Genomic DNA, 26788 nt, shown 5'->3' with positions numbered 1-26788 from the left:
CACTACTACCTAACTTCACTTAAATACTAGTTCCTGATTGATACTTCTTTCCGCCAATTTTATAATAACTTATTCCGAAAAAGGGCGCACAGTGGCACAGTGGTTAGCCCGGTCGCCTCACAGCCAGAAGGTTGCTGGTTGTCCATAGGTATGAGTGTGTGTGTGAATGGTTGTCTGTCTTTGTGTGCCCTGCGACAGACTGGCATCCTCTCCAGGGTGTCCCCTGCCTCTCGCCCAATGAAACTGGGATAGGCTTCAGTCTCCCCGCGACTCCAATAAGGGATAAAGCGTTAGAATAAATAATAATAATTCTGAAAATACACATCGAATGTGTTTATTTTTTTTTAGCTTTGGTACATTTCCAGTTTTTCAATTTACAGAAATCAATAATAACAAATGATTTCAAGTAGATGTATAACACATGCTGCACAATTGCAAATTAGGTTGAAATGTGTAATAAAGCTTATTTTTCAATGACATTTTCAATGAAGTACAGCAACCCCCAAAAGGGAATAAGTGTCAAAGAAAATTAATGAACAGCAAAAATGTTTTTTGCAGTAAAAAAAACCCATTAAATCCATCTTAACCTATGGGTAGCAAAATACTTTTCAGACGAACCATTTTTGGATGCTAGGTACAACTATAGCATTTAGGATGGTGCCCAAAAAAAAAGTACAGTACGCAGCCATATACAGTGTGTATGATGTGTTTTAAAGCGACCGTAGCAGGTGAAGGTTGAATAATAGCCCTTTGACATAATGACTTTGGAAGTGTTTGTACCCAACCATCCCATAAATGTGTCATGCATATTAGATGCATAGTGGATTGAATCTAATGGAGGAGTACGTGGGGGTTTGTTTTGCAAATGGGTATCCCAGTAGACCTCTAGAATATAGTAGCATAGTTCCATCACCATGAAATACTTGTTGGGTTGAAAGTTAAAATAGAAATTACAATAACAATAAACTATACCAAAGATTGGCTTATTTTCTACTCAGCTGAGATATGAGATTCAGCAACTGAGTTTATTTTGAAGCTGTTTTTGAAACACTAGGAATGAATTCAGTAACATTTATGAACAATCATCACCAATGCTTTACGCATGGTTGAGTCAATCCCGGTTTGAAAAAGGCCAGTGTTTTCATCTCTTACACTGTGCGACGACAAGTCTGCTTCTTGCTGACTTTGGGAGGAAGCATGTGCCCCTTTGAAAACCTTTGTGCGAGACCTTTTACGAGGCGACACTCTGTGCCGCTCTACAGGGCGTCTTCATTATGAGGTGCAACAAGAATGTGTTCTCATATCTATGTTGAGGTTTTCACACCATAGTTATATATAATGTCAAGCTTATTTGCATATTTCCTCATAAAAGCTCAACTTCTGCTTAGAATGAATGAACTTTTTAAAAGTATATCTTCTAGAAAAACTAAAAATTAATCTTAGCATAGGACAATGGTTTGATCGTTCTTGTATGGATTATAACCGCTGCTTCTCGTGTGTCTGAGCAAAAAACCCACAAACATTTCTGAATTAAATACATCATTCAACTAGCAAAATGTTTTGTTTTTTATATGTTACTGACATTGTTAGAGAAAACCTAGGTAAGGCAAAGTGGTTATTAACCAACAAGTCAAGGGTTTTATTAGCCAACGTGTCACCCTATGGCCGCAAATTTATTTTATTTTTGTTTTTTTAATATAAAAATAATACCAGTAGTAATAATACCAATAATAATATGCATTTTTCACAGCACTCAAGAGCATCGTAAAAGTGAGATTAAAAGAAACTGTAAAAAACAACAGAAAGTAAAAGTTAGGAGAAATACAATAGGTTTAAAAATATACATTTTAAAAGGGAAAAGTTGGGTTTTGAAGTTTTGAAAACAGTTTGAAAATGTTCATATTTTCATATGCAACAAAACCTTGCTCTTCTAATCTTTACATTTTTGGCCACTTTTTCTTTCGGGATCTTTGCTCCTTCTCAACTGCAACCAGGTTCCATTGACTCTGCACTCAGTTGGTTTGAGTGAAGACCACAACAGTTCCCCGCAGTGTGTACGTTTATGAATCCCACTCAAGAGAATAGAGAATAGGATTAGAGCGATGAATGGCTCTTTGACATTTGTTTTGACTGATCTGCTGATGACTGGGCTGTGTTTCCCTGATAACAGTGGGACAGTGCACCGCTGGCTGTGTAACTTCTCAATGACTCATTCAAAGACGACACAGAAGTAAAAGCAAACGAAGGAGAACAGAGAACAAATCTGTCACCGTCAGTAGTGACACTGTCTGCTGCAGAATCCTCCCACTGTTTGACAGAACGTGATGCTGCACAGACATCTCGCTCCAACATGAGCGCATGGATCTACACTACTGCGTTGCCTCATCGAGTGCTTGTTAGCTTTAAGAGTAAGAAAGAGTGTTTAGTCTTTGGGAAATAAGTCAGTTTTCCTGGGAGGTCACTTGCGTGGGGTTGGATGGAAAGAGGTCTTCAGTAGGGATGTAAGAAAATATACACTTAAATATTACACTATTTCTTTTCATGATATCGTATCGATATTTATTATTTATATTTCAATAAAGCGTGCACAAAATTAAATAATTAGATTTTTATTAAATTACAGCTAACATGCAAATATTTACGGCCTGTGTTGCAATTAAACCTCCGGCAGCTAGGTGGCAGCAGTCAATACGTCCTCTGCAGCTAACAATGAAATCATGCGACATCTCTTTGATGACTAAGGACAAGAGGATACATTCATTATCATAAGCTGATATACTGTTCTTTCTTGTCTCACAACATAAATGAATATGTTTGAATGGAGATGGATCTATTGCTCATATACTGTAGTGCAACTGCGTGTAATCAGCTACACGATGGTTATAAGCCTTGACTACAAGTTTTAAAAAATAGTAAAAGTTCACACTCCCAATCTTATCGTTGCCCCAGATTCTTGCCAACACACACTCCCAGTGCTCCGGCGCAGACGTAGAACTGATGTAGGTTTTTAATAGACAGCACGAAGCAGCTTTACAGCTTCACTGTCAACAGCTCCATTATGGCTGGTGCTCAACTTTTATCTTCTCCTCACTCTCACAAACCTCCTACCTTCGTAGTCAGCGCCTCGCAGCCGTCCGACTCCACTCTTTGCAAAAGCCCCCCCCCCCCCCCGGGAGGGGATGGAGGAACAGTCCACTTCACATAACTGGACTAAGAATAGTTCAGTGAATTGAAGTCTTGTGTCTCTCCCTCACTGTGCATTCCAGAGTAGGAGGCCTGAATATGCTGCTGCCATTAACGTATGCCCCCGGTGCCCCCGCTGCCCTCATCCTGTTGTGTCCACGCATACATGCATGATCTATCACATGGTGTCTACTTTCAATCTTCAATCTAGGGCAGCACAGATCCTGAAAATAGTTGCCCTGACAGATGAACATTGGATTAGGTTGAGCTGCCTTTCTGTTGTCGAATCATTTCAAAGGGAGAATCTATCAGGGAAACATCTGGTCTGAAGTTAGAAATGCACTTTAATATCTTGGAAAGGAACACTGGGGTTTAAGTGGCCTCTTAATGTGCCTGTCCTCTGCTGGTCTTTGATCAATCCTGTTGACCCAACTGTAATCCTCTCGGACCGTTCCTGTCCTTTTGACTCTCAAGGAGATTAAAGAAGAAAAAAAAGGAAGAAGATCCCAGTAACTATTAGTCACGTCTCACATAAAAAGATAAAAGAAGCATGTGTGGTTTTTTTATTAGGTCGGCACAGGAGCTAAATGCAGTTTTACTGATAATGGCAGCGTCCTTACAGGACAGAGCTGGAATGAGAGTCTGCCACAGCAAACGATAGTGGACCACTTGAAGGTCGTGGTTTTAAGATAACATGAACCCTGCATTTGAATTAAGTTCTCTTAAGCTAGCATTTATTTCAAGTTAATGTGTTACAGCACAAATGAATTTTATTTTAGTTAAAAAAAGATACAGTTGATTTAAGATTACATTAAAATTAATGACATGCATTAGCTTTATATTGACCTTTAAATTAATTATTTTGAAAAAGATGCTTTCTTTTATTATCAGTTTATTATGTTACTTACAGGAACATGAATTAAAGGGTCGACTAAACAAGGCATTTTTATTATCCAATAAACTCATTTTAATGAATTAACTAGGAAAGAACAAGAACGTTGGCACCACTGAATTATTGTTTCTTTTTTTCTATTGCTTATTTTTTGTGTTATCGTATTTCATTCTTTTATTCTAAAGTATCACCACAAGAATCCCTATGTTGTGTTCACAACACTGGCATTAAACGTTTCTGATTCTGATCCTCAATTGAGTATCAAAGGTACGTTCTCTTTATCACTAACTATAGGTGATCAATATTTGCCTTTCATTGTCTCAGTCGTTAGTTTTGCATGACTTTCATCTTTTTCAAAAACAAATTATAGAAAGAGAAACATGCTTTCCACACACTTATTGTTGTAGAACGGACTCCAAATTAATTTAACATGTAATCTAAACATTTGTTGTTGCTTAAATGCAAAAAAAAGTGAACTTTAATGCTCTTGTCCAGCTCCTTTACATAAATAATCCATCAATAATTATTTTAAAGATTTGAAAATAATGTATGCATATAAATATTCAACTTTAAATCTTATTGTTGAGTGTTTTATGTACATTTTAAGCACAGCTTTCCTTTTTTTTTGGATGCATATTTTTAGTCATTAATGGATTTAGTAGACACAGTGGATATTTTTCTTTTGAAATATAATGTTTTATGTTGTTATTTAATTTAATTAGATAAATTAATGAAAACACGGTTATTTAAGTGGTGATTGGTTAATGTCACCACTGACTGTAGTTTTGAATACAAATCCTTACAAATGTTTCAGTAAAATGTTGTGTTTTAGAAAGAGCCACCAAAACCTATTTAGATCTTTTTTGGGTATCTGAAGTTGTGTCATCCTTAAGTAGAGCCAAAAGCAGATCTGCAAAAGAAATAAGCTGGGAGGGATAAGAAGAGTCTAACTCAGCAAGTCGGGGGGGTAGAAATTAAGAAGAAAAGGGGGGGGATATATAGAGGGGTGGGGGGATAATAAGAAGGAAACCCAGGAGGGAAAAGTGTGCAGCTGCGTCCTCAGTCTAAACCAGGACCTCTGGGACACGGAGCATGCTGAGTAGGCGTCTGGTTGATAGCTAGAGGTCCTCGGGAGGTCACATGTAGGATTTGTGTAGGTGTCATATGCAAGTCTTATGACTGGGAAATAATTTTGGAAGGTTCTCTGATGGAGCGTTGGCATGAACTTGTGATTTACTCCGAATGATTTCCCTCCAAGGGGAAACACATGACGGTTCAAGCATATATTACTTGTTGGTATGTTCTTCTGGCCTGGACTCGGTAAAATCAACACAAGCTGATTCCTGATGAATATGACAGGTTCAGACTCGGGACACGTTCTTCAAGCGAGTTGCAGGAAGCAGAAATCATTAGGGATAATTGCTCGAGGAATAATGAAGGTTTCCTGGTGTCACTGGCCCGGAAAAGTGTTGGAAGTTGAGCAGGCTTTTGGGCTTATTCACTGATCTTTTTTTTTTTTACCTGGAGAGGAAGTGGATGAAGTTTAACAGCTGGATAGTTGGCCCAGATAAGAGATGGATGGATAGGGAAAAGGTGGGCTTTCCAGGAATCTAATGACATTGGCAAAACCTCTGCACACTGCAGTGAAACATAAAGTAAACCTTCATAGTTTTATTCCCGTCTCTAATGAATGTCTCCCTCGGATGGAAAACCAGCATTGACAAGCTGTGCTGCTCGACTCACGGCTATTATTGTGAACCCTTCGTGAAGGTTGCCCTGATTCTCTGCGTTTCTCATCAACTAGCAACATATACGCCCTGAATTACTTTCTAAAATATCCCCTTTTTTTCACCACACCAACCGAAGAATGTCTTTCAATGCCACATGCTTGTGAAGGAGTCAGTAATATTGGCAATATTGAAGCCGGTGGCCTCAGATGTCTTCTGCTCGGCTCGGGACAGGAGGGGGAGGAGAGGATGCAGCAGTAGAACCGAGCCTTGTGGGAGTCTGAATTAATGAGGCATCGGCTCTCTGACAGTGGTTGTGTGTCTTTCCAGTACTTTGCTGCCCCGTTTGCCTAAAAAGACTGTAGACTTCGCCGGGTATTTTTCTAACACTGCTGTCTTTTATTAATGGGGTTTATGTTTTCATGAATATGCGGTGAAAATATATCTTTTTCTGCCATTTTTTGTTTGACTTTTATCAATAGCTGAGATGGATTGCTCTTTTCGTTTACAAAACTTTGTTGTGTTGTACTTCTGACTCAGTACCGCCCCGATTCTTTGAAATTCCCAGTGGTTTAAATTCAATCCCGTCTTACTGAATCAACTTATGTTTTATTAATTTGTGCCCTGAGGTTGTTTCCCCTCAGTTGGATTGACTCCAGAAAACCAAGGTTGGAATTCTTAAGCATTTTTTTTCCTACAATCTTTGCTTGAAAGTGGTGACATACAAAGGACGAGTGAAAGAAAAAATATCGATTCACTGTGATATTTTTATTTTATTCATGATATATATCGATATTCAACAGCACTGTGTAATTTTTTATAAATATTCAGGTTCATTTGCTTCAATTTCTTCTCTTTTGAAATATAAATAAAGACGGGTTTAAATTATAATTAAATATCCTATCGTCAGATTCTTGCCTAAACACACACATAATAGAATGACTTTTGTGTTACATTTACACCTAATCCATTTGGAAATTAATTGGACACTTTGTTTCAATCAAGATCAACCCTTGTATTTGTTGTTACATAGGATGTAGTTGAGTTTTGATCTCTGTGCGCACAGTCTTACTTTCATAACATCCATAGTTTTTAGCAAAGTAAAGTCAAGTGAAAAAATTAAGAAATCAATTGTTGTCAAATGTTTTTTTGATAGGTTAACAAAATGTATGAATGACGATTGAATAGGAACTTTGTACCACATAATAATAAACAAAAGTGACACCCCAATGGAAAATGTCTGGGCTCATGTAGCCCAGAAATTGTGTTGTGGCGAAATTCTGATATTTTTCCAGACCAGGAAGTGACAGAATGGATGAAAGCTTCGAAAAAGATCTGATTAACTAAGTTGGTCTATTCTGAATAAAAATGTTTTATGTGTGGTGTAAAGTGCCCTCAAATAGTTCCGTCAAAATTGTATTCAAAAAAGCTTTTAAAAGCCATTCGCATTTTTAGCATGTGAAGTCATCATATAGGAAGTTAGGAAAGATCCCTACTCTGGCGTTAACCTTCACCCTTGAGAACCCAAAACCATGTTTTTTCACTTTTTCCGAAATTGCCAATTTGGCCAAAGTTTCATGATAAAATTCCTCCCCTTAAGAATACAGCCTTTTAAAAATATTATGTAAATCAGAGAAGCTGCAGTTCAACTTGTGTCCACTTGAGGCTTGCTGCCCTGTAAAAAGTAAGTAATTTGTTTTTGTATAGCGCTTTTTCAGACCAGGGTCACAAAGCGCTTAAACAATCAAAACAATATTCAATAAAATATATACTTTAAAGGTAAAGATAAAACTGATAACACAACAGGAGTTCCAGAAAATCAAGGAAAAGCCTGAACAAATAAAAACGTAAGATAACCTAAGATGTTTCTTAAAGAAGTCAGTAGATTCATCAAGCACAGAGAGAGAGGAAGATCGTTCCAAAGCTTAGGAGCAACAGCCTAGAAGGATTTCTCTCCTCTGGTCCTGAACCGTGTGCGAGGAACCATCAGTAGATTCTGATCCACAGACCTAAGAGCCTGAGCTGGGGTGTAAGTCTGGATCAGATCAGTGATCTTAGGAGGAGCCTGACCATGAATAGATCTGAAAGTAAGAACCAGAATTTTAAAATTGATCCTGAAAGAAACTGGAAGCCAGTGAAGAGTTTTAAGGATCGGGGAAATGTGAGTTCTTCTACTAGAGCAGGTCAGAATTCTCGCTGCAGAGTTTTGTATTAACTGCAGGCGAGACAGCTCCTTCTTGTTATGACATGAAAACAAACTGTTGCAATAGTCCAGGCGAGAAGACACAAACGCATGGATTACAAGCTCCAGATCCTATTGTGACAACATTTTCCTAAGTTTAGAGATTTTTCTCAGTTGAAGGAAACAGTTTCTTGTCAGTTTTCTGTAGTGTTGAACTAGAGACATGACTTGACCCAGGTTTCTCAGGCTCAGTTTAACAGACTGACCTAAGTCACCCAAGTGCTGACTCAACCCTGGAACCTTATCATCAGGAGCAATAACCAGAGTTTCCGTTTTCTGTATGCTCCACCTCTTGATCAGAAAAGGTGTAGGTACAATTTCGGTCCCCCCTGCAATGTCGTAAATACTACATCGACAATCTAACTTGCAATGTATTTTTTGCTTGAATATACCTGTTATTTCCCCCCTACAAGTCAAAAGACATCTTCCCTTTCAGAGGTTGTATGAGCACTGAGTAACAATGAATCCATCATAAGATGAAACACTCTCATGAATATATTCACAGACCGACCTTGTTTGTGTTGTTTCATTTGATTTAGTTAGTTTGTAGGATTGTTGACAGCACTTTTGAATTGCTCCATCAATTCCTCATGCGGCTTGAATTGCATTCAATGACTTGAAAAGAAACAACTAATCCTTGAACCACCGGAATGTTTGTCAAAGTCTTTTGTCACTCTGACTGATTTGATATATCACTGCTGTTCTAGTCAAATACTTCAAATCCCGCAGGCACCGTTCTTTCTGTAAGTTAAGCTGCATTTTTCGAGGAAGTATAATTTATAGATAGATTTAGAAAAGGAAGGAGTTTCTTTTCAGGAGGGGCAGCTTTTAACGTTTAAAGAATGATTCTTGGAAGGGGATGTTTCTTAAATCTCATTCCACTTCAACAATAGCAAACATCCTTTTTTTTTTCCATACTCTCCTCCTCATTCCCCTCTTTTTTCTCCACCTCCCCCCACATCCCTTTTGCCTCAGGACTTTACTTCCCAGATTATTTTAATAGCTTCCTTTTATAAATAAAGCAGCTGCCAGCAGAGCAGATAGTATCATAGAGCGCCTCCTAGAGTTTATTTACCAGTGGCCCGACAGAGAGAGAGTGTGTGGGCGACGTAAGAAGGGAACCTTGCAGACGGAGACCGTGCTGTGTTGATGTCTCAGCACTAGATGGCAATGCTAATGTGCTCTTCAGTCGCCGCCACTTCCTCTCAAACATTACACCAGGAAGCTTAAATCATACCCTGTATAGTAATAATGGTTATTAAAGAAAACACTATACATTTGTATCACCATATATTCCCTGATTTATATTTATATTTTATGAATTAAATTATTATTTTATTATTATGCAATTGCTGCAATGTAGATTAAAAAAAAAACACATTTTTATTAGTAGTTTTTTTATAGTTAAAACACAAGGCACTCACTCAATCATTCAATACAATAAGTGTGTTCTTGTATGAAATTCAAATATATTCTCTTTGTCTTTCGATGTCTATATGTGATCTTTTCAAATGGAAATATAAGAGACAGTCCTTGCAACCAATCAGTCAGTGTAATACGTTTATTTTTGCTTGTAAAAGGCAGAGATTGATAAAAAGTTACATTAAGTATTTCATGTTACTTCATTTTATCAATTGTCATATTTATGATATATTATCTTTGTTAAGAGGCTCAGGAAGAAAGTGGACGCCTGAAAAAAAAGGTTCATTTAATTAAGTTGTAAGTTTATAGTATGTCAGATTCAAGTCGTCTGACAGTACAACATGGAAGAAAAGCAGTGTAACAGCAGAGTATAAATGACTTACTTACTTACAATAATGGCAGGATTATTTCAGACTAGCTGTGTAGCATCAGTTTGACTGTCTTCCTGTTTTGGTCGACCACGCTGCTGTGGTGCTTCTTGGGGTTTTTACCGAGAACAACACATCAACGTATCTGCGTTGACAGCAACAAGAACAGCTGATCAAATAACCCCCCTAAACTATTAGTTTCATTTTAAAGAGATGGTTTTTTTTCACTGCAGCCAGACTTCATTATCGATCAGAGATCAACTATTTTTCAAAAACGCTGGAGGCCCCAGATTCTTGTGTGAAGCCAGCACCTATGCATGACAGCATCCTTCCTGTTGGGGTCGCCATGGGAACCAGTCAGTGTTTTCCCGAGTAAACCGAGTGCAGATCCGCACCACATCAAGTGCCACTGCTGTGAGTCAGCCTGCAGCTCTACGGGGAAGCTAACTATAGCAGAGCTAACTGCTTACGAAGCAGCGTGCAGGAGTTTTTAATGGTTCATGGGTTTTTTTCTTCTTGACCTACTTTGTCAGGCCATCTGAAGTCAGCAACATGGTCCATTGTTTTTAATCACACAAGTCTGCGAGTTCACTTTTTTTTAATGCCTTCAGAGGAGAAGTTTGAAAGAGACGGCTCGTGAGGACGGAGACAGCTGGAACGCATTAACTCCACGCACATGATGGCAGCAAACAGTTCACTGCTCTGATGTCATCGAGCTAGAGGTTCACATTTTACATGGATAATAACCCTCGGTAGACCACATGAAAACTTTCAAACAGTCTTCCATTTTTCTTTTGTTTTGAGGAAAAAGGGAAAGTTTATTGCTTGTCTTTGACTGAACATGTGGTGGAACCAATGTCGATGGCTTAAAATACCACATAATTATTTAAACAATAATGTTTGTCTTTTAATATTCCCTCTAGAGGTCACTTCATGCTTGAATCAATGATTTCTGCCTCATCTCACGCTGTGTCTTATTGTGCTGCCTTTATAAAAACTGTTTAGATTTATACAGATAAATAAAATAAGATATTATTGCAAATTGAGAAGATATGTTTAATACTATTTGATAGCTTGAATAAAGAGGTTAAATTGAGTAATGCCGCCCCACACACACACACACAAAACAATTCTCCAGAGGTGTATATGTATCTTTCTTACATGGGAAAGCTTGTCTTGCTTTCTTTGCGAGATCATAAAACCAACATGAAAATTAAGTGATGAATTCAACTAAATATGGTTTAAAGTTGTATTTTATAAATATTAGTTTTAATATAAAGACAATTTCTTTCTTCTAAATATTGTATATTCCCTTAAAGAGCCAAAAAATACTTATACAAAATGTACAACAACAATAAAAGTCCACAACAAAAACCCTATAGTCATATATGAAGGGTAGCAACTAATAATATAAATAAACAAATAATAAGTAGTTTGTTTCTACATTATTTTTGACCTCATGAGGGACACATAAATACAGTCAAAGGCCCTCATGTGGCCCCTGGGTAGCCCAATTCTGATGTAATGTTACCTCAGGGCTCAGCTACACAACAGCAAACAAACCTAAGAAAAAACTAGATTTTGTATCGGTTAAATGGTAATTAGTTCTAAATAGATTTCAATTCAATTTTCGTCAGATGTTAGTAACCAGGACGTATCAGAGCTTTACTTTTGCTAGGATTTGCCCACAATATACCTTAAGCTCAATTATCTGGCTTTTCCTCTGTAAGAGCCATATATAAGTTCAGGACTTGAAACAATAATGACTAGAGATAGATTTTATCAATTGGGATTTGTTTTAAAAAAAAATTGTGCCAACACTTAAATGACCCAAAACGATGGCTAAAGAATAAAGATTGTCACAATGGTGTCAAATAAAAATGAATCCACTTTGTTCGAGTTATATTATGGCAGTATTATTTTGGGGCTAAATGCGACAGACTGTTGAGTTGTGTCAGTATAATGGGTTCAGGCTAAACTGAGTGCGAGAGGTTGTACAGTGAGACAACTTTTACATACTAGAATGCTACCAAATACTATCATGGCTATATTTTTAAATGCATGTTAAATGTTTTTGTTGCAGAAAATGACATTCAATCCAAGTTCAGACACAGAAATGAAGCTTCTGAAATGTACCCGCCCAGAAATATATCTGTTATCTGTATCGTTCCGATCCCTGCCTGGTAGCATTTTGAGGTATCTGGATGAGTCAGTACGAAATCACGAGATCAGTACGAAACATCCGGGGGAGTAATTCCCATAAGCAAAACCTTGCAACTTAATTTCACCATTTAAGTTAAAGCTAACTAAGAGGTAAAATGCATACGGTTTTTAAATTGAGAAATACTTTCAAAACCTTTTAACGACACTTAAATTGTCAAGAACAAATTGTGATGAAGTGCATCACACATCCATCCATCTGGTCGTCTCGTCTCATTGGCTGTTGCTTGAAAATATTCCTTCAGTGTTTATATTCAATTGTAATTATGCCGTCACCACTGTTGCGTTTAGTGATTATTATCTTTGGCCTTTGTTAAGTATTACAACACGACTACATGTGGGCGGACGCTGGGATTTTCTGTCACACTGAAACACTGCAAGGACTTCCATGAAAACTCTCACCATCACCATGGTTTCCACTCTGAGAGGAGATCGCATTCTCCATCACTGGAATCATTCCTTCCATCGTTCCATCTGTCTTACCTTCAATCATTCTGTCAATTATTTGTCTATTCATTCATCTATCTATCAGTTTGTCAGTCTGTCTGTCTGTCCACCGTTCATCTATCAGTCCGTCCGTCTGTATTTCTAGCCATCATTCCTTCTATAATTATGCAAAGCATTCGCTCTATCATTCCATCTATCAATCTATCGTTTGTCCATCTGTCCGTCTGTTCATCCATCATTCCATCTATCATTTCTTCTATCATTTCATCCATCTTTCTATTCATCATTACATCTATTAATCCATCTATATATCGATCCGTATTTCTGTATGTCTTACAGTCCCCCATTCCATCCATCATTTCGTGTAACATTCCATCTATTTATGAATCTATATATCCCCTTGAATATCTGTCTGTTCATCCATCATTCATTCTAGCATTCCTTCTATTGTTCCATCTGTCATTCCCCCCATCAATCTGTCCATCATTGCGTCTATCCTTCTATCTATCTGTAGTCTTTCTGTCCTTCTACCATTCTTTCTATCGTTCCATCTATCATTATTTCTGTTATTTTGTATTTATTTGTCCATCTATCCATCCATGTATCCGTCTGTCTCTCAGTCTCTCTGATTATTTTCCTTTCTTCACAAAGACCACACACAGATAAATGTGAGTTAAATGTAATCATCAACCAGAAACAGATGGTATTATAAAATAAAAAATGAAATGGGATAATAATTCAATAAAGCTGGCTGTGTGGGGCGTTAGAACGGATCACATGATCACTTCTTTTGTGTCTGCCTAGTTGGGTAATTAATGCCATGTTTGTGCTACAGTTGTAAAACTCCACCAGGACGCCCACTCTCCACTTTCCATCCACTTTCTCATTTAAACGCCTCTCGTACGACTCCTGTACGCTCACACACCAGCTGCTCAGAGGAGAAACCTACACAAATCTATACGAGATGTCTTGAAGAATCGGACTTTTGTTAATTATCTTGAGTGAGGTGGAGATTGATCCTTGCTTCAGATGCACAGTCAAGATAAAATATATTGTGCAGAGATGTGTGTGTGTGTGTGTGGAGCAGCTGGTTCTGGTCAGCTGACAGTTCTTGCTGAATGTGATTTGTGGGGTGAGTTGGGCTGGGCTGGACTGCTGTCACTGTGTTTGTGTGTGTGTGTGAGGAAAAGAGAGAGAGAGAAAGAGAGAGAGAGAGAGAGAGAGAGAGGGGGGGAAGTAGGAATTCTGTTGTGGATGTTCAGCAGCAGAAACTTGCGACAGGAGAAGAGCCGGGATCTTGTAATGCAGGGATAGCAGAATTAAGATGGATTTTTAGGAAGCGGTCGGGGCTTCGGATTGATCACAGCACCTCTGGCTGGACCAGGGCTGTGTCAGAGAATTCATTTGGAATCCTCAGGCAGGTGGATCTGGGCTGCAGAATCATGGGCTGTTCAGCCAGCGCCGTCCTGCTGCTGCGTTCCGTAGGTGGCCCCGACTGTGGCCATATATGTTCACGTCAGGACCGAGCATCCCTGGACGCCGCCACACCCACGCTGGAGGGCTACACCATGACCGGCTCACCTCTCACCATCATCGTGATGGTAAAAACCAGCGGCGCCGGCGACATTCTCTGTGCATGTGTGGGCAGCTGCAGACAGCCACTCTGTGCAACATGTTGGATGCTTCTATATTTCCAGATTCTTGTGTATTTGTCTGCTGCATTCTCAGTCTAACCAAACCCGCTATTGCTGATGTTGATCTATGGTCAGTCCGTGGGTTCTGCCTGGTTCCCCTCACAGCTGAGAGGCAGAACGACGGAAATGGAGGGAGGTGAGAGGAGGGCGGGAGGTGGGGTCATACATCAGGAATCTGTGGGAAAATCTTCTTTTTGAGAGGCAGAAAATAGCCTCTCGATCATCCCCCCGCTCAATGGACTGCCAGTGTTTCACCATATAGCTCTTGCATAAATAGAATCCAAAGTTCATGAATGGATCACAGGAAATAGCATGTGCTCCTACTTCCCTCCATCTGTATCTCCTCGTGTTGGCAACAATTTTTATTCCCTTGAGCGACCCTGGATTCTGTTAGACCAGTGGAAAAATGTTGCAGATTTGGCAGTGAGGGATTTGTTGTGCTGACTTTTATTTAACTCTTTTCACTCTAGTCTCAATTGCCTTGAATGTCAGGTTTTTATGGTTTTATTTTGAAGGTATCAGCCTTGCTCTAGGAATTAACAATCAAGCCTTCGATCCCGAAAAAGGGAGAAAAGACATTAAAAATACTTTCATTCTTCACCTGGACAAGACCATAATGACTTATGCACCTAAAAATGTAGCCACGTGCACACGCCTTTGCGTGGGTACTTTAGGGGCGATCCGGGGGTTTAGCTAAGCAAAACGAGGCGACATTTCCCTTTCGTTTGTTTCTGCCCTTGGGTGCCAAAATGATCGGAGAAAAACATCACTAATAACGCTCAGTTTCTAGGGACTTGAATCAGTTTCCCACGAAACTGAGCGACATCAGAGAGGAGCCGCCAGCGTGTCGCGATATCTCCAAATCAATAATAAATCTCACCTCCTTCCACACGCACACATAACAGTTAATAATTTACCTGATGTTAACAACTTGGACAGAAGATGGACAGGTTTACTATCGTTGGAAGTTCCTAATCTTATAAGAACGCTGAAAAAAACAAAGAAGAGATGAAAAGTACTTACAATATGTTGCTTTAGCAAAGAGGGTTGAAAGAGACGAGTTATTTGCGTTTGAGTAGCGTTCATATATTAGTCTTACTTCCGTGTATATACTGAGCCGCACACCAACAAGACGTGTCGCCATAGCAACCAAGCCTAGCGAACTGCGCCTCACAGCTGACAGACAGACCTAGACGTAAACGACAACGAGACATAGAAGTACAAATTGACAACTTTACAAAATGTGACACCGATCGGTCGAAGTGGGAATTTAAGAAATGCTTGATTTATACAATACAAATGATACAATTATCGCACATGTTTTCCATGCCAATATCGCGATATCTTTTCGATATATCGTGCAGCCCTAGCCACATTTAATAAAGGAAAACCAGCAGGGGCCATATGTGAACTATAGCTTCAAATAGACAAATAAAAAACAAAAAACAAACTAGTGATTAGTAAATAGAATTTGTCTTGTTTTCCTTTGATTTTGTCAATTAAACCTTGAGTTTTGTTGTATTGAATTGTGTGACAATAGAAAACGTATAAAAAACTTAAAGTTAACCATTTTCTGATTTTATAGATGGCCCTCGGGCTGAACTTGACTTGCCTGCACTACAGTCAGGAGAGTGGCGGTGCGGAGCATACAGCAGAGGTGTCAAACTTAATCATACAAGGTGCCAAAATATGTTAGTGATTGTGAGATTAGATTGTGGTAAAGACAAAATGTGTATTTCCTAAACCATCACAGGATGCATGAAGTCTGACGTGATCTGATGTGTCTTTTGATTTGGAAACTTGATCTAACTTTATCTTCTCTGTGTTTTTTCTCTTGTACCAAAAATTCCCATCGAATTCCTTACGACATCAATTTTACTCTTAATGCAAGTCTCTGTATTATTGTTAAAATATTTAATCTATGTTCATTATTTTGTCTTAAACACTGATAATGTTAAGTTCAATTTTAGGTATTAATCTAAGTTGATTCTTAGCCAACTATCTGGCTGGCCAAACAAAATGTGCTTCGGATTCTGTTCCTGAGCCTTGAGTCTGACATCTGTCTACAGGATACAGATCAAAGTTATGAATCAAATGAAGTCATAAATTCTTAGTAATTTTCCCTTGATGTTATTTATGGTAGTGGCAAAAAACCATAACGTCATTGGCTTAGATAGTAAAACTAAAAATGCTGCCAACAGAATAGAAGGAGACCAAAAAACATTTCTTCCACAGGAACATAATGAGGGGAATATATAATAATACAAATTGAAAATATATGAAGGTTTTAAGGATAAGCATCCAGGAATGATGAAGGAATCAATCAAACTAACCACTTAAACTTCTGGGAGTTTTATAGTCAAACATATACAAAGAATAAATATTAAAGAATGAGTCTATATACAAATAAAGATGGATGACATGAGTCATGTGGATGTATACACTGGTTTCAGAACGAGTCTCTGGGGAATTCCAAAGGTCAAATGTCACATTGTGTAAGAGCATTTACGACAAATCAACTCAGGCTTTTCATTTGTAACAAATCTTAATAAGTAAGTAAGTAAGTTAAGGTTAATTGTAAAGCACCTTTCTAGACCAGGGTCACAAAGCGCTTCAACAATCAGAAACAATACACAATTAAAATATAATCTTAAAAGATCACGACACATAAGACAAACACAGGAGTCCCATAAAATCAGGGAAAAGCCTGAACAAATAAGAATGTCTTAAGATGTTTCTTGAAGGAGTCAGTAGATCATCAAACACAGAGGGAGAGGAAGATTGTTCCAAAGCTTAGGAGCAACAGTCTGGAAGGATTTCTCTCCTCTGGTCCTGAACCATGTTCAGAAACCATCAGTAGATTCTGATCCACAGACCTCGAAGAATGAAAAATGAGAAGACACAAACGCATGGATTACAAGCTCCAGATCATGATGTCGGCTGACTGGGGAAAGTACACTGTTCTGGTTCTCTTGGATCTGTCCTCAGCCTTTGACACAGTTGATCACCAGATCCTGCTAAGAAGACTGAGGGATGAAGTGGGACTGTCTGGGTCTGTGTTACAGTGGTTCTTGTCATACCTTTCTGGGCGCAGTTTCAGTGTATCTGCCAATCAAATAAGGTCTGAATCAGCAAATGATATTTGTTCTGTACTTGAATCCCCTGGTTAAAATCATTCAGAGATTTCCTGATGTTTCTTACAACATTTTTGCTGATGACATCCAGCTCTACTGCTCATTTGATCCAACTGAGCCCCAGAGGCTAAACAGCTTCGTCAATTGTTTGCTAGAAATCAAACAATGGCTGAGTGAAAACACTTTGCAGTTACATCTGTACAAGACTGAAACTCTGGTTATTGCTCCAGATGACAAAGCTCCAGGGTTGAGTCAGTACTTGGGTGACTGAAATCAGTAAAAGTATCAACTTTACTTTCTGAAAACCTTTTATTGGATTCGCCTCATCTTTGCACAATGACAATGAATGCACAATGACAACAAATGTAAACATTTACTCTGATATTCCTGTGAAAATAATTTAATTTAGAGGAAGGCATTTACTAACAACTTAGATTTGTTCAATATGAGTCTTGTTTTTGAGTGAAGGCCATTGGGACAAAGAGTTTCATTGCAGCGTTTAAGCAGCTTAGAGAACATATCATAATAGATTAAGTTTTAATTAAATAAAAAAAGATAAGATCAAGGATGTCTTGGCTGGATGCAGAAAAGTAGATTCAGGTTCCTTGAACACTCCGGCAAAAATACATGTAACCTTGATGGAAGTCAGACCTGGCGAAATCGAATCCTCACTCAAGGCTGGTTGGACTTAATATAGACCAGATTCCGGGCCTGGTTATTTATAGATGAAATGTCTTTTTAATATGTTTTTCAATTTATCACATTTTCGCTCGACCTGTTAATGTAAAGCAGACGCACGTCCTTTCATTTCTCCTGATATCCTTTGTCTCGTTATCGGTTTCTGTGCCCCTCGTTTCACATGTGTTTGTCACAGATAAACCTGAAAATATTCAGTGACCGTAAGAACACCCTGTAATTCCATCTTTATAGTTTTAAATCATGCAGATTTTTACGCCTCATTTTCCCACTGAGTGAACGAGACACTCAGTCCTGCTGAATGTTTCAAAGTCTCAGTTGAATCCATGATTTTCGATCGGCTGAAAAGAGCAGGAGAGATCCTGAGGAAAGATGTGAAAAAGTGGTGTAAGCGAGGGATCAGAGACGAGACAGGGAATCAAAGGAGGCAGATAGGAAGCTTTTGATGAGACGAAGGGGAGGACGGGGAGGACGGGGAGCGAGGGAGCCAGCTGAGGCAGGTGCAGCTCAACTGTGTTTAAAAAGGTCAGACTCTTCATGCACATGTTAAGCATCTCAGCACATCAGTTTTCGCTTCGGATCTATTGCAAAGCAAATAGACGCTCAACCTCCGTCCAGATGTTACGGTCATGCGTGCAAATATTGTGAATTACTGCTTTCGAAATATCGTGAGAAGCCCATCAACCCTTGACATTCAGAATTAGCTACTTACTCAACACAATCAGTCGCGGTTCTTTAGGTGGAGAATCAAACCAAGGGAGTCACGCTACTCACCTCAATGCTTAGTAAGAACGTGTTTTACATTTGACTGATATTGACTGCTACGAAGCACAGAGACTTACTCTTTTATGGACAGTTTCCATTGAATAAAATAGCTTGAAAGTCAAAAGTAAGGCTAAAGAAATCCAGCACTGGCTACTCAGGAGTAACTCAATACATATTTGGACACAACGTGCATGAATTCTTAAGTTGTGTATTTCTAAGTGTACTTTCAACCTTAACAGAAAGTCTGGTTGCAATTTGGTCTTTTTATTCTTTAAGGCTGAATATTCCTTAACTACCTTTTACTTACAAAAAATCACCTCAAATTCATGTTCTAGTCTTATATGAATTTTCAGCATAATTATTAACATCTATATTATTACGTGTTATTTTAGCTTAGGCCACATAGGATGACTTGGCAGGCCGTATTTGCACCCTGAAATTTGAGTTTTACACATCTTTTTTTGAACAATCATTTCAAATAACTGTGGCATGGTAATCCACTCGACTTTTTTGTTTTATGCCTAAAGAGCAATAAAAAGACGCTTTAAAAAAAACACAATTTATGCATAATAGGTTAAACATGATTTTCGACTGTTTGGTCCCAAAAACACATCCATTTGGGACATCCTGGACTTCGTGCCAGTTCAGTGTTGGGCACAGACAACCACTGACGTCGAATTTGATCACATGAATATATTTTCTTAAATCTATCAATATTTTGTCACATTATTTAAATGTTTCATCACAGAAAAATATTAAACAATCTTTTGTTTGCAGCCTTCGAAGCAACTTTTGACAAAAGTTGTTTCCTCTTAATGCTTCTATTATCTGTTCTGCTCTGAGGTTTTGAATGGAGGAAGTGAGCGCTTTCTCACATTTGTCAATTTGGTTTTGGTTGCTATGGAATCTTTCATTTTTTGATCTTTGCATGTATACCTCACTTGACTGCGTTTTTTAGAAGACGAGAGTTTACATTTAAGGCTTACGTAAAAGTGTTCTTTAATTTAAGTTAAAACTTAAATGGCAACTTATGTGGAAACCCAACTCTCCTGGCTTACTCGCATGTTTAAAATGTTGTCTCTCATCATGTTTTCAAGTTGTTACTTTATAATGTCCTCCCACGTCGGAAATCTCGGCGAACGAGAGGTGAAGAGAACCGAGTCCATTATGATGTAATAATGGGCTTCACACCTCCTCCAGCCACCTGTAATCACACCCCGCTTTGTTTATACAAAGAGTCTCTTGGAGGTGGATACTTTCAGGATTAATGGTGCATGGTGACAAACTTCACAGTTTGAGTAGGTGTGGTTATGGTAAACAAGATTTCATCTTCAGAAAAACAACGTGTTTTCAGTGGGCGGGGCTGAAGCACATTTTCTAAGTAAATATTTAAATGAAGAGAGTTTTGTACAAACAGACACATACTGATGATACAATATAGCTCCAAGATCTATTTAAGACACACTTAAATCAACCCATCAGTAGTTCTTTAAAAGGTAAAGTTCATTATTTGAATAATCAGATCTACCAGAGGTTGTAACTACTACACACAGAGATGTGGTTTCTGTGCTTACGTTTGTTGTTCATCGCAGACGCACTTCCTCCAAATCCACGTGTGTCGTGTCACAGCTCGAGCTGCCGTGTGCTAGTCTGCCTCTGCGTCAGCACATGCTCACAATGTGAGCGTAGCTCGTCGTACTTTTTTTTACATACTGATTTTTCTCACTGAATCCAAATGAGCTTTCGGAGCAAAATCACCTTCCGCAGGAAAGTAAAGAAACCAAGAGCACGGTTGGATTTCGCTCATTTGAGTACTGTATGTGTTTTTATTTACTTCATTTTCGTGTGTGTTGCTATTAATGTGTCTGCCTCTACAAGGTGTCATTATGATGAGGAAATCTGCCTAAAAGTACCTTACTTAACAGCCGTCTGCTACGATGACATGATGTAAGAACCAGCTGAAGTGTGTTAAATTAGATTATGTGTGTAATTTAGAGTCATGTTCTCTGCATAGGGGGAAACCCAGAATTCCTCCTTAAAGTCCCCACAGTGTTATCATGAGATCAAGTAGCTTGAAAAATCATTAAGATATTTTTTTTCTTGTAAGTAAGTAAGTAAGTAATTTGTATTTATATTGCGCTTGTGGTGTTTATTAGGTTGTTCGTTTATTAACACTTCATGGCATCAATAACATATTTAATTAACTATACATTTAAGAAAAATGGCCTTAGATCTTATGAACGACTCATATGTCAGAGGAACCATTTTCAATCGATCCATTTTTTGAAAGGTAAGTATGAAGAAAGCAGAGTTTCATTTCCTCGGTCTGACTCTTGTCTTGTTCACATGCATGACAGGCCTCTGGTAGACAGTGTGCGTAAAAGTCCCGGTCTGCACTGCCAGACCAGAAATCATCACTTCCTCTGCTGTCATAACGGCCGCTGTTGCTGCTTATGGTTTGATTCCAATCTGCCTTAAAATTGCAGAAGTCTTTTACTGAAAATAAGCCATCGGTGCAGCAAAACCTACTTTTAAATTTCACTTTGAACCCGATCTAGAGATGATTTCCTCATCACAGTGTGTGGTAATGTCATGATCATCACTTTTCTTGAGCGTTTGCATCTTGGCTACGGATAATGAACCGTGATGGTTACCATCTGTTGGCCCGTGTGTTTGAAATCATCAGCGATGAATTACTTTGTTAGCCTGGATATGGGTTCACATGTGGTAGAAGCATCATCAATGTTGGAGTCTGGAGTGGTCAAAGCAAAAGTCTTGTTACCTGTGTTCTCTCATGTTTCAAGTTAAAAGCGAGTTAATCATTGAAAAATATAAATGTAATTTAAGGAAACAGAGGAAAAAAGTATGTCGTGAATGATTATTTTTGATTAGTTCTTAACCTTAACTCCCCCCAAAGCTTTTTTGAAATACTTTCATTTTCATTTTAAAAATCATCTGAGTATTTAATTTCTTCAGGCTGTTATACTGAGTTATGTTGTTTAAACCAGGAATTACCCCATTATATTAACAGACCGACCCTATGATTAGTTAAAACTGTTAATATACATCATATAGAGTTTTATTTCACTCATGTTCACAAGTTAACAGGTTTATTTTTGACTAAAACGAGTCTCAAGCTAATGTTATTTCAGAGAAATACAATCTTTTTTTCAAAACAAATCACATGTCAGACAGAAATAATCAATTAAACAGAAATGATATCCTTTTTTCTTTATAAGTGGCTTGGTAACAAGTGGCTCGAGGACCGGTACTGTACTCTTGATCGGGTTATGGGGACCACTGGTTTATACGTTACGTCTCACTGATGTCTCTAACTAATCTGCATCTAGATTGTGGGAGTAACAGCAAACATTCTAATACTACGCTTTTCCATCCCATAATCCTGAGTTTTGCCTTGAATAACCTCTAAATCAGTGACCCAGAATTCATGAGAAAATGTGACGCCAGAGAGTAGAATTGATTGAAAAAAGGGGGGACATATTTTTTTCTGTTTACAAATGCATTCAACATTTTTGTGCTCTTATATTGTTCATTGTTATTGATTCCAATATTGTTTCTGTTCACAGCAGGAGAAGCCAAAGCTAATAGATCCGCTCGACTATGAGGCCGTCATTGCTGAACTGGGGGACGGGCTGAAAGAAGATCCTCTCAGGGATCTGCTGCTATTCCCCGACAATGATTTCTCAGTAAGTGCCTTAGATGTGGTTGTTGTTCGGTGGTTAATGCAGCTGAATGATTAAGATTTAGGTTGTGTGTTAGAAAGTTGACAAACTGCCAAAGAATCACTTTACTCTGAAGATGGTTTTATTGCTTCCATGAGCCCAGTCGATAGATTTACACATTTAATTGCATAACAATCCTACTCCAAGAAGAAGATAGAAGTAAATCTTCTTTTATCTTCCTGTCCTTAAATCTCTTTTTGTCATTATCTGTTAGTAACTTAGACTGTTTTGAAATCCTTTAGAAAACTTTCCAAGACAAGAAACCCTGTGAATCCTGCAGCTTTTATCTTCAAAACTGAATAATTGCTTTTCTGTGAGTCTCCGGCTTGAAATGGATTTCATTAGAAGGAATAGACGGGGTTTCTTACATCTGCACATTTCACAGTTGGATACTTACGTCGTCGTCTGTCGAGTGCAGAAATGAAATCCACTGACCAGGCTTTTGCTGACTTGTTCTGAATGTTTAAGAGTGTAATAATAGTTAATACCTTTTTCATTGCAGGTGTCCACAGTGCCTCAGGATAGAAGAACTCTCAAGTCAACAGTCCCTGAAGGTGCAGAGCTACAAGCTGAGTGTCTGCTGGTCAGACAGGTGAGTGCAGTATTTAGTTAACTTTATAAGGTACCCAATGACATTAGTAAACTGAATAATAAACTTAAGTTCAATAATGTGTATTCTCAAGATGCAAACTAGCCATCATTTAGTAAGCTAGGCAACTAGCTTACCAATTAGCTCGCTGTATGTGCTACATGGATTCTTTGGTATTGTTGTGCTTCAATATCAGATGTTTTTTGGAATCGACTGTAAGAAAAATGCTTTTGAAGTTATCTGGCTTAGTTTATTTACAAAAACATTAGGACATTTCTGATACAGTATTTAAATTTATTTTCAAAAATTTCCATCTGTGTTTTGACGAACCGTTTCATTAGCAACTTCGCTAAGTTAGCAATGCTAACAATATAAAAGCTAAATACATATTATTAGCTTGTTGAGTTTCTGCTATTGAATTTGTTACATACAATTTGTTTTATTTGTAGTTTGAAAGGTTTCCTTTGTGATATAAAGTTGACAAAAAAATAAAGCCTCTCATTCTTGCTCCACATTCCAATGTTACATTTCTTATCATCCGTTTGATTGATATACTGTATTTCTGTGATAAGTCCTGGTTTCAGACACTACCATCATTTTCTTGGAACTACTTTCACTGACAAATCTTTTCCACCAGGCTTGCAAGTATTACAACTCCGATTTAAACGTGGTTCAGTTCAAGTATGACGACTACGCTGGAGACTATCGCCTACTGCCGAGGTATTTTACTCCATATTATATATTTCATTGACTGTGTTTATGTTTAATACCCATGTATTTTTCTTTTAAATATCATTTAGTGTTTAGTACTTTTGTAACACAACATAAAATAATGTGTTATCTTTTTTACCAAGGTTCTGTACTTCACCCATTATAGTTTGATTTCAGTTCAGTTCAGTTTATTTTAAAAGAACAATGTGCATTTACATTAAAAAAGATATTTTGTTGAACACCTATCAAATACTTTATCGCTGCTTCTAAAATATTATTATACAACTTCATGAGTCAACTTTAATTGAATAAAAAAACATCAGATAGCGTATATTCTTCCCACTGATTTAAAATGACGGCTTGGAAATTCATTTCATTGTGGTTTTGAATGGGAAGGCTTGACAAACATCTTGGCTTTATCATAAGCCCTCAATGTCAGTCACTCAATCTGATAACAGTTCAGTCAAACAGGTATTTATCAACATTTCCCACTTCTAGAGAGAGAGCCAAAACATTATGTAGTAACTGCTCGGGACCACAGGAATGTGTTCCCCTGGGCAGCGGCTGTATTTTTCCCAACCATTCACATGACTTTTGAACTTTTCCATATTACTTTTGTGTTAATTGAGATTAAAAAATAATAGCCTTCAAAAAAGGAATTCCATGAATGCCTCATTGACAAGAAACGTGGAACGTTTTTCTTTACAAAAAAAAGAAAAGATAAAGACACAATTTATAGACAAGGTTAGTGGTCCAGAATATAAAACATAATTTAGTCTTTTAAGTGCCTTGAGATTTTGAAGCACATAAAATCTGTTTTCTTCTCTGTCCTGTGGTGAGTTTTTATTTGTCATTTTATTGTAAATAACAAGTATTTAATAGTGGCAGATTATATTAATGCTTATCGCAAACATGCTTTATAGAAAGAAAGCTTTAAGTTGCAAGTTTAGTCAGAACTCATCAACAGCTCTGCACACACAACGAACATCTGTTCCATTTTAAGACCAATCACAAACAGCTTTGATCTGTATTATACACTCTCGGTCCAGAATTTTCTGTTCAATAATTGTGTCAGACCGTTTTTATGACATTAGGAAAAGCGCAGCCTCATGGACCTGCTGCCTTTTTGTCTGCGTCTCACGGTGACATTTCGGTTCCACAAAAACGGGTCAGCCAGGGCGGTCAATGGCGAGGGATCAAGTTAGCCCGTCTTTTGTTGACTCCTGAAAGGGAATGACAGAGCAGCAACCTGCATTTATTAACCATGTTGAACCCTTGGAATGTTTCCTTTTTTCTCCACATAGGCTTTTAATTATTCCTGATCTGTTTTTAACTAACTCCACTTTCATTTTCTTAATGACTCGACAGGAAATTGTACAAAGCAGAGAAGCTTCCTTCACACACGTTTGAGATCGACTATGAGGACGTGGACAAGGATGAGGTCGGTAATGGCCATCTGTGGAAAGATGCTTTTTAGAGTACTTACTGGTTACTTCCTGGGCTTCATGTCGAAATCTGTTTATCGCAGACGTAAATCTGTTAGAATAGAACTCCATAAGAGCGTCTAGGTCATTACAGGTTATTACATATGAGTGTAATTCGTCGGACAAATGGCTGTTGTCGTATAGAAAGAGTCTAGAAAGTCTCCTTTTTCCGTATTGATCATTTGTTGTCTGTCTCAGAGGGAGAAGTGGCAAGCTAATGTATGTTTGACTGAATGTTTCGGTGTTCAACAGGACACCACATCCCTGTCTTCATCCAAAGGGGGTGGCGGCGGAGTTGGAGGAGGGGGAGGGATCGGTGTGTTTCGCTCTGGCTGGCTGTACAAAGGGAACTTCAACAGCACTGTCAACAATAGCATCACTGTTCGGGTAAGGAAGTCATTATTTTCCCTCGATGATACTGCTCTACGACAAATCAATGTCCAGATAATAACATTTAAAATGAATGACCCTTATTGAAGACTGAACTTTTGTGTAGGTCACATACTTTACATAATAAATGGATTCTGAACTACTTAACCATCATCCATTTGTACCATATAGAACTCAAACTATAGATGATTTAGATTAAGTAGCGTTTAGTTTACTCCTCAGATTTACAGTCATTCCTCTCGAGGTCAAGACTTTTTACTAGAGGCAGAAAGTTCCAGCCAGAAGCTATTGTTGGCACAACACAGCAGCTGAGTAAAATCCTTATGAATCCATCACTTTAAGAGTTTTGGATACTGTTAATGTTGTAAATATCTCTGGAAAAGATGGTAATCATTCATTTTTGGATTTACTAAGATTTTAATGGTAAATAAAGAGCTTATATTCTCTATAATAGGCAGTAAAATATCTAAGTTCTGTCACTCTAACTTGGACTTTTGACCTTCCAATTCTCGATTTCATGTTTAAACTGCAATTCATGTGAAAACCCAACTTTCATGACTAAAAGTCTGTCATTATGTCGATGCTCCTATTTTAAGTTATTTCTTCATAATATACTGTATATATATAAATGACACACCGTGACAAACAGCAATGCTTGACCAATCCCAGAAGACTGGGCGTGGTTATGGTAAACCACTTAAGCACATTTTCTAATGTAAATATTTAAATAAAAAGAGAGTTTTGTACAAACAGACACATACTGATGAGTACAATAGAGGACCAATATCTATTTAAGACACACTTAAAACACACACATTAGTTGTTCTTTAAGGGTGAGTTGACCAATTTACTAATCACACTGAAAAGTTGTCCTTTAATTTTTCTGCATATGCATTTGTTTACAATCCATGCCATATTTAACAGCTGGAGATGTGATGAAGAAGCCTCATGAAACAGCCAATAAGGTATCATGATACAGTGTCTTCAATTTGAAAAAAAACCCTAGATGTCATTCTGGTATTATCTTTGGCTCTACTAATGTTACTAATTCAGTAAAACCTGGCATCGTTTTCAAACAGAG

The 26788-nt window shown here is 38.0% G+C and overlaps 1 protein-coding gene across 3 annotated transcripts in view; it reads left to right on the top strand.

The window, feature by feature from the left end:
• Positions 1–26788, top strand: part of dock10 (dedicator of cytokinesis 10) — a 59153-nt gene that overhangs the window by 5851 nt on the left and 26514 nt on the right. Inside the window, exons 1-6 of one of the 3 annotated variants that reach the window (XM_087795429.1) lie at positions 13899–14102; positions 22378–22497; positions 23036–23125; positions 23760–23842; positions 25202–25274; positions 25570–25704. In XM_087795429.1, the coding sequence (XP_087651555.1) occupies positions 13944–14102; positions 22378–22497; positions 23036–23125; positions 23760–23842; positions 25202–25274; positions 25570–25704 (660 nt within the window). In that variant the 5' untranslated portion in view covers positions 13899–13943. Of the gene's footprint in view, positions 1–13898; positions 14103–22377; positions 22498–23035; positions 23126–23759; positions 23843–25201; positions 25275–25569; positions 25705–26788 lie in introns of those variants that run through there. The other 2 variants (XM_087795431.1, XM_087795430.1) reach the window with 2 other exon arrangements.

This window comes from Callionymus lyra, chromosome 7 (assembly GCF_982586985.1).
Source record: "Callionymus lyra chromosome 7, fCalLyr1.hap1.1, whole genome shotgun sequence".
In the NCBI taxonomy this organism is placed as follows: Eukaryota; Metazoa; Chordata; class Actinopteri; order Syngnathiformes; family Callionymidae; genus Callionymus; species Callionymus lyra.
This window is presented reverse-complemented; position numbering and strand designations above follow the sequence as displayed.